General features: G+C 47.0%; 1 protein-coding gene and 1 pseudogene across 1 annotated transcript in view; one reads left to right on the forward strand and one right to left on the reverse strand.

Moving 5' to 3' along the window:
* Window positions 1-4,598, forward strand: part of LOC101659503 — an 11,929-nt pseudogene extending 7,331 nt beyond the window's left edge.
* Window positions 4,599-5,920: 1,322 nt separating this feature from the next.
* LOC101659188 (DNA-binding protein RFX2-like) overlaps window positions 5,921-9,252 on the reverse strand; it is a 35,881-nt gene continuing 32,549 nt past the window's right edge. The window contains exon 10 of the mRNA XM_045298697.1: window positions 5,921-6,457. Coding sequence (XP_045154632.1) covers window positions 6,358-6,457 — 100 coding nt within the window. The 3' untranslated portion in view covers window positions 5,921-6,357. The remainder of the gene's footprint in view (window positions 6,458-9,252) is intronic.

Genomic DNA, 9,252 nt, shown 5'->3' on the forward strand with positions numbered 1-9,252 from the left:
TGATAAATTGTATGAGCCCCAATAAATTGATTAATTAAAAAAAAAGAAGAAAAGAAAAAGAAAACATAAAAAAAAAAATTTAAAAAAAAGACCCAAAAGCCAATCCCATTCACATGAAGTGTTGCTGAAATTAATAGAATGTTGGCATGATGACAAGAACCACCTCTTGACACAAACACACACAAATTTTCTAGGAACACAGGAGAGATTCCACTGTCAATGTAGGGTTGGGAGGGAAGCTATTATAAAAGTAAATTAATTGCTTACAGGAGAAAAAGTTAAGAGGTTCAGTTGGTGTAAAAAGGGATATGAAAAATTCAAAACCCAATGAGGAGTTTTAAAATGCTCTGATCTAATAGAGCCTATGGAATAGCCCACATTCACCTGGCTGTCTGGGTACACCTCACCACCCTTTCTTCCCTCTAAAGAAGGTACTGCAGCACCTCAGACAGCTACGTGGTGTGCACCCCCACACCTCATCCCCTCTTCCTGTAAGCTTAGCTGTCTGCTTACCCAGCATTCCCCAGGCTTGCTCAAATTCTTTCAGAATCCAGATATACTGGGCCTATTGAGAGTGGAGGCACCCTGAGTCCTTCACTGAGAAAAACCTTAAAACCTTCAAATCACAATCCTGTATCATCTCTAAAGGGAGTCGTGGTGTAGCTCAGCTAGTAAAGGATGTTTGCCAGGAGCATCACGAACAGGAGGTCAATTTGTCCACAGTCTGAAGCGCAGATGAGATGTTTCAGGGGCAGTGAAGCTACATCACCAGCGTGAGGAACCTGGTCCCTGCTTTTGGACTGCCCCGAGACTAGTGCATGGGAGTACCTTTCCACCAAAATGAAAAGAATCATCATTTGGCCAGGAGACAAGTATACAGACAGAACGAGTCTTAATATCTGCTGGTCAACAGATTGAGGAACTTGAGCCTGGGCCATGGATCCTGGCTGGCAATGAAACAGAAAGCCTGGTGGCACTCCAGGTGGTCATACTCCAGAGGGGGTGACATCAGGGCTTTGACACCTAGCTCCTGAGCTGATCCCCTTCGGGGTTTTCATGTCCCACATTGATACCAGGGACAGATAAAAATGAGCCTCTAACTCGTTTTATGAACTTTCATTATTTTCTCCCTCACTGTTCTCGGATTTGATTAGACTAACAGCAGACTCATTCCCAGTAACATGCTGGCATTGGATTTGGGTAAATGAGCCCAGCGGTGTTAAAAGTAGCATTTGTTCCTTTAAAGGACAGAATAGAAGCCTCTTTATCTGATTGGAATGGGACATTCGGTGGTGGCTGATTTTTAAATAAATCTTTTCACAATCGAATCATTTTATGGTTCTAATTTCCCAGTATTGTAATATTTCCTCACTAATAGAATGCATGTGAAATTATTGATTGAGCATTGGATGTTCTTCTGTTATGTAAGATGGGATTTTAGTAATATTAAATGGTATACAAGGGGTGTGGTAGTTACATAATCTGGTGTCAATTTGAGGATTAAGAGTATAGGGGTGGAGTCTAACCTGTCAATCAGAATACAGCCAATGAGGCCTCTGTGTGGGCATGGCCTTCTCCTGAGGACTCTGGGAACCCCTGTATTTCCTCCTTGGAGGCAGGAGACACACTCTCTCTCTGCGCACTCCCTGTGAGACATCCCTGTGGAGAAGACACATGGAAGGAAGCTGATAGAGCCAGACCTCTGGAGCTGGAGAAGCCACATGGAGAGCCCTGCCAGGGCTGTGATGCTTACAACGCCACTGGAGCCACAAGACTTCCCACCACTGGCCTCCTGTGATCTTCCTTCATTCAGTATCATTGCATGTGTTTCATGAGGCTGAAGAGGGCTTTATAGATTGGTATTGGACATATGGGCTAATATCGGACTTATGGACTTGATCTGGACTGGACTGGGATGTTTTCTCAATATTCAACTGCTCTTATACTTAAAGCTCTTTCTTCTACACATGTGTCTATGAATTTGTTTCTCTAGTCTACCAAGACTAATACAAGGGGGAACCCCCCCACCCCCAAATGGAAAAAAAGCTCTGCTGAGTGGAACTTTTGTAGTACACGTTGTTCCTGCTTGGTGAGCATCAAGCAATTCACTCTAGGTTAGTGCAACCAGTGGCATTGCCTGGGAAGGTTCTCTCTGGTCACGGTGAATTTTTTTGTAAAAGCATTTTCACTTGAACCTCATTGTGTTAGTCTGGGTAAACTAAAGAAAGAAATTCACAGAAACTCATATATGTATGAGAGAGTTTTATATGTAGGGTAAGTGTACATTCAGAAAGCATCCCAACCCAGTGCTGCCCAAGTCCACAAGTCCAACATTAACCCATATGCCCAACACCAATCCACAAAGTCCTCCTCCATCTTACAAAACAGACACAATGATGCCGACTGCAGGAGGAAAACTGAGTCAGTGAATGTGTAAGTATCTCAGCGCTGGCAGGGGTCTCCACACGAGTGCTCCAGCACCCAGGGCTGCATCAGGGTAAGTCCAGGTGACTTCACTTCAAGGATGTTTTGCAGGAAGTGAGCCTTGCCAGCTAAGGCAGCCACACACTGGTCTGACCATCAGAGAACAAGAGACCAGAGAACTAGAAAGGTGAGGCTCACTGAGCCATTTATCTCTCTGCCCTTCAATTAATCCCACATTTTGTGTCCTGTTTGGGAAAAGTGCTGCAGAAACTGTTGTGATATTGAACACAGCTTACAAGGGCAGAGCTGTGGAAAAAACTCAAGTGTATAGTGATTTCTTTGTTTCAAAAAAGGTGAAATGTCGATTAATGAGAAACCTCATTCTGGACATCCATCAACTTCCTGAATGGATGAAAATGTTGACTCGTAGTGCATTTGTTGTTCATTCCATCAGGTCAGACTGTGTGTGAGTCTGGGTACTTTAGAGAAACAAATCCTCAGAAACTCATGTATAAGAGAGAGTTTTATATAAAGGTTAAGTGCACATCAAGAAAACATCCCAACCCAGTGCTGCCCAAGCCCACAAGTCCAACATTAACCCATATGTCCAACACCAATCCACAAAGTCCTCCTCCATCTCACAAAACACACACAATGATGCCGACTGCAGGAGGAAAGCCAAGTCAGTGAATGTGTAACCATTTCAGTGCTGGCAGGGGTCTCCACACGGCTGCTCCAGCACCCAGGGCTGCATCGGGGTTGGTCCATGTAGCGTCTCCTCAGGGATGTCTTGCAGGAAGTGAGCTTTGGCAGTTGAAGCAGGAAACTGGCTAAGGCAACTCCACCCTGGTCGGATCATTACAAAACAAGAGACCCGAGAACTAGAAAGGTGAGGCTCACGGAGCCATTTATCCCTCCACCCTTCAATTAACCCCACATATGTTTATCGGCCAGGTTGGCACAATAAACTAACTACCTCAGACTGTTAATCAAGCTTTCTATTTAGAGGTTCTGAAAAGACTGCATAACAGTGTGAGACAAAAAAGGCTTGATTTGTGGCAGACAGGGGACTGGTTTAGCCATCATGACAATGCACCTGCTCACACAGCCATCTCAATGCTCCAGTTTTGGGCAAAAAACAACACACCTCTCTTGTCCCATGTACCTTACTCATCTGACCTCGCTCTGTGCGACTTCTTTTTGTTTCTGAGAATGAAGACGGAAATGAAAGGACAGTGATTTGATGATGTAGAAGAGGTGAAGAAATAAATGATGCTGTCAGCCATCCAAACAATGAGTTTGAAAAATATTTCCAGGAAAGGAATCATGGATTTGACAAATGTATTGCGTGTAATGGAGAATACTTTGAAGGTGATAAGGTTGTTTTTTGTAAAACTATTTAAATACATAGCTCAGGGATAGGGTGGAATCCATTGTGTGTGTGTGTGTGTGTGTGTGTGTGTGTGTGTGTGTGTGTGTGCATGCACCCCCTCGTATATCCCAGTAGGGTTTGGAAGTTGAACAGATGCAACAAGGCTTGGGGGAAGGTTTTGAACAGGTAGCCTCAGGTTGTTTGAACAATATAACCCAAAACATGGATATCAAACCAAATTGTTCAAAGAGATCTTTACATGCTTTCTCAGTTTAAAGACTATGAAGATGAAGGGCCAGGCCTTGTTATATTTAACAAACTCAGCTCACCCACAAATGCTTTGAGATGGTTACAAGGATGTCCATTATATGGCAAACCACAGTGAATCCAGGATGCACACCAGATTCTGATATAATGTCTAAAACACGAGGCACTTTTGCTAGCAGAGAGAAGAAGAAAAACCCCAAACTGTATAACAGATCACAACAGTCACAAACAGAACACTTGGCCAGGCAACACCAAATTCAGCCAACACTTAAGGAAATTCAACCCCAAGTCCTCAGGTCCAAACTATATGTTATTCCCTAATAACACACCAGAAGAGACCAATGAGATGATGCTATCCATGCTGTTTAATCGATCAGTTTCCTGGTTTTAAGGAAGTAAGGCTGGTACCTCAAGGCATGACATTGCTTCTGTTAAATCTGAAAATGATGGGCAGGATGGAGCCACCAGGGACACTTTATGAGGACCGAAGATCACACCATCCCATGTCAGGAAGATCACGTGTGCACAGAAATAGTACCTGGGGCAGTCTCCTTTAAAGGATGCGGCTTTACTGATGATGTCTGTTCTGATAACATTTAGTTGGACCACTTTTATAATTGGGAGCAGAAGGGGTGGTGACATTAAAGCTTTGAAATAATTCATCTTTTGTTAGCCTTAGGGAGTCATGAAATAGGAAGGTCTTCCTTTTGTACAATTAACTTTTATTTGTTGTGTTTTTTTAAAACTTTTATTTGTATTGCAAAAAAAAACCCCAAACAAACCAAAAAACAGTTCTATCTTTGCAATTTTAATTTATTGAGTGAAAGTGTTGTTGAAAATACGGGGTAACACAGAAGAGGACCCCGCACCAGCCGCACACACGCATGTCACTACTACCTAGAGACGGCCTGTTCCTGCTCATTCCCGGCATGGCCCTGGCTCCCTAGACAAGGAGGTGTTTTCCAACCCACCGGAACGGGTTCCCACTTGGCACCTGGCAATGTCTGGCTGGTTCCTGACGAGAAATGAGGGTCTTCCTCTTGTCCGTGGCCACTGCAATGAATCAATCCTTGTTGCAAAACAGCTACTCATAGCTCACAAACCAGAAGGCAGGTTCTTGACAATGGCATGAATTGCACACAGGCTGTTGAAGACGCTCTAACACCTGCTTGCATAGTATTGAGCCTCAAAATAAGTTATTCATTTGACTGTTACCTAATCCCCCAAATCAGACCTTCCCAGTAAAACACAAGAATGCATAAATGTACTTATAAACCTTTGTTCCCTGTTCAAAAGCCCATGAGGGGGGAAAAAAAGTAAGCAATACTTAAATGCACCATTGGTCGTACAACACGTCAAGGATGCACGTGTGCTTTTATCGTACTGTGCCTGGAAATAACTTCTTCACTCAGATGTTACCTAGACCCCACAACCACACAGGAAGCCGTGAATGTGTCACAATACTTATCTCTCTGTACAGAAGGCCAAAGACCAACGTTATAGACGACCACTCCTCCCAGACACAGCGTCCAGACAGTGGCCTCTCCATTCAGCAACCGGGCACAGACAGACCTTCGTTTAGGGAGTTACAAGTTCCCACCACGAAGCCACCATGGACTAGCAGTGGTACAAAACTCCCCATAAAGCCCAGAGGTAGAAGATACAAGTGGTGGTGTCTGTAAACCAGCAGGCTGACAGGGTCTCTAAGAGCAAGTGAAGGCAGGCAATCCAAAAAGAATACTCCTGCAAATACTTTAAATGGAAACATTCACCCATCTTTTGAAAAAGTGAAGGAGCTAGGTCCCCACTGAGCAGAGTGTGGCTGTTGAATTAAACACGCTGAGAATGTTTCTCGTATAGATTCCAGTTGCTGTTTATTTAAATGGTGTTAGGACTTCAAGGTAGTTTGAACCTGCGTGAGGTTTAGTCATAGACTTTTAGATCTCCCCCGCCCCCGCCCCCTTGTTCATGATGCTGTGTTTCGTGAGGATCACCACCTCGCTCTACAATCTTGGCAGCTTTGGAGTTAAGAGCAAACTGACTTCATAAAACGTGCTGGGAGGCCTCTGTCTCGCACATACGTGTGTGTCTGCGTGGGGATGTGTGCGTGCGTGTGTGTGTGTGTTCTGCAACAGGCTCTCCCCCCATTAGAAAGAGTGGGCAGCACACGTTATTCCAAAGCCTGTGCTCAACCCAGGGCCAGCGGTGGCCTCGTCCGCATCGGAGCCTCTGGGGCCTGGTCCTCCGGTGGATGTTGTTACTGTGTTATGTACCATCGAGTGGGTTCCCGGGTGTCAGAGCAGAGCTGTCCTGGAGGCTTGTCCAGTCTGCAGTCGCCAGCTCGGTCTGCCCTCGAAGCCGCCAGGTGAGTCTGAACCTTTCCCGCTTCCTAAACTGGGAGAGGGCAGATCTGTTGGGTAAAGCCACACGCTGAAAGCGTGTCTGTGGCAGTGTACGAGGAGACCAGGGCGGTCCCACACAAGAAAACTGTTTGTGCCCCAGCCTTCAGGGGCAGCTCATGCTGAAACATCCAAATGGCCCCTGGGACGGACGGACAGACCAACAGCCGGGGTGACGCTGGGGCGCAGTGCACAGGGGTGGACTCTCTCCCCTAAGTACTGGTGGTGGCACGGCTCTGAGTGGGCCCGGCCTGCGTGGGTGCACTCTGAAGGCTGCTCCTGGAGCCACAGGCCTCGAGGCTGGCCGGCACCTGACGTAACTGTGAGCTCCAGCAGCAGGGCCTGGGATGGGCCCAGGGACGCGGGCTGAGTGGGGCTGCCTTGGGACTTGTGCACTCGTGCTGGGACGTGGGGGTGGGGAGGGAGTTAAACTAGGTACCGGTAGACCTGATGCACACAGGAGTTTTGTGACAATGACTCTGTCACTAGTGGGTTCTGATGTAAGCCGAATGTCTATTTCTTTTCCTATAGCTTTTCATTACTATTGCCTCTTGTTATCAGCTTGTGTACTGAGAATGATAACATCAGCACAGTACGTGCTACATACTGCATGTAGCACATGTTACTAACGATAACACAGACAAGTCAGAACGGACGGTTGGAAGGGCAGTTACTTGTGACCGCACTATGCTGGTGAGTCAGGGGCTACCTGTCGAAAACCTGCAACCATGTGACCCATTCCTCAGTGGACAGCTCAGGTGGCTGTGTTCCCCAGCAGTGCAACCACCACCTGACCAGAAACTGTGCATCCCTTAACCCATCACTCGCCACCCCTGCCGCTGGTCACTCCCAAGCCACTCCGGTCTGTGCATTTGCACACATCTGATCCGTGTGGCATCACAGTAATCCCCTGCAACTGACGGGGTGCACTCCTGATGGCTGAAGAGGACTCTATGGTGTGCCCCTGTGTCGTCTCGGTAGCCTTTCATCTGTGGACGGACTTCGGGCACCTTTTGGCTACTGTGGATAGTGCTGCTGTAAGACTGCGGAATAAGAATGTAAGAACTGCTACCTGTGACCAGTTCTTTGGTGTAGAATCACAAACACATTCCTCCTGTGTGGTCTAGAAGGGAATTCTGCAGAATCTATCTTGCCCCGAGCCAGAGAGCAGGGTAGAGCCCTGGGGAGCCTCAGCTAACCAGGGGATTCCAGAAGTGGTGTGTCCCCAGAGCCCATGTGTGGCCTGGGAGGGCCAGGGACAGCCAGAGCAAGCGCATCCGCCCAGAATGGCAGGTGGGACCATTGGGCAGGGAGGGAGAAGAAAGGCCAAGACAGCTGGGTAAATGCCAGGGGCATGCAAGCCCAGCAGCGGCGTGAATGTGAGGCCTGTCCAGAGACGTGGGTTGTTGTTGTTGGCTGCTGTGCAGTGGCCCTCGAATCATGCCGACTCCACACACTACAGAGAGACTACTGCTGGCCCGGCGCCGTCTCCGTGGCTGGCTGTGGACGGAGCCCCGTGCCCCCTGGGGTTTTCACTGGCTGGTACTTAGAACTGGACACCGATTGCCAGCTTTCCTAGTCAGTCTTGGTGAATAGACACACAAGCACTTTATACATGCGTGTTTATGTATAGACATGTCACACACACGCGCACACACACACACACGCACAGTCTATTTCTTTCTACCAGAGTCTGCCTCTTTCACGGGGCAGCTCCACACTGTCACATGAAGTCACATGAGTTTGAGTTGACAGCACACAACAGTAACAACAAATGCATCCAGGTGAGTGACTATGCACACACAAGATTTCATACATATGTATGTAGATACACGTACATGCACACACACGTATACATACTTGAACGGGCTTCCAAAAGTGCATGACAAAAACTCTATTATCTTTCTATTCCATTTTCGGTCATATGCTTTGGAAGCCCCCTTGTCTTACAGATGGGGGTGACTCAGACAGTACTGCTCCTGGGGTTCAGCTCGTCCCTGCATTGGGTCACCCTCAACAGAGCGCATGTGGGCATGTCTCAGCCACAGACTCGCTCCCTCGGTAAGGTGCTTCCTTAGTCTCTTAGGGGGCTGACAGAAAGGGGTCAATCACAACAGTGACTTCCCGGGGGATCTGCCGAGCCGATGAAATTCAAAGCAGAGAGGCTAGCTCAAAAGGTTATGGTGACCGTGGTTTAGAGTTCGAAATGAGCGCCCTTGATAAACTTTCTCAAGGACAGACCCATCATGCAGGCTCACTGGAAGATGTTTTAAGAACCTTGCAAAGTGCGCCGGTGAGAAAGCATCCAGGTGGCGATACTGGGAGGGTAGAGGGAGAATGGGTTGGAAGGAGGGAACCGATTACAAGGAACTATATGTGACCTCCTCCCTGGGGAATGGACAACAGAAAAGTGAGTGAAGGGAGACGTCGGACAGGGAAAGATATGACAAAATAATCATTTATAAATTATCAAGGGCTCATGAGGGAGGAGGGAGTGGGGAGGGAGGGGAAAAATGAGGACCTGATGCCGGGGGCTTGAGTGGAGAGGAAATGTTTTGAGAATGATGAGGGCAATGAATGTACAAATGCGCTTTACACAGTTGATGTATGTATGGATTGTGATAAGAGTTGTATGAGCCCCTAATAAAATGGTTTAAAAAAAAGACAGATAGATGGCCAATAGACATGAAAAGAAGTTCTGCATCATCTGTCATTGTCATGTGTTGCTGTTAGTGACTGTCGAATCCGTTCTGACTCATGGAGACTCTATATATAATAGAATGAAATGTT

This window comes from Echinops telfairi, unplaced genomic scaffold (genome assembly GCF_000313985.2).
Source record: "Echinops telfairi isolate 266 unplaced genomic scaffold, ASM31398v2 ScPeMD7_7441;HRSCAF=8479, whole genome shotgun sequence".
NCBI lineage: Eukaryota > Metazoa > Chordata > Mammalia > Afrosoricida > Tenrecidae > Echinops > Echinops telfairi.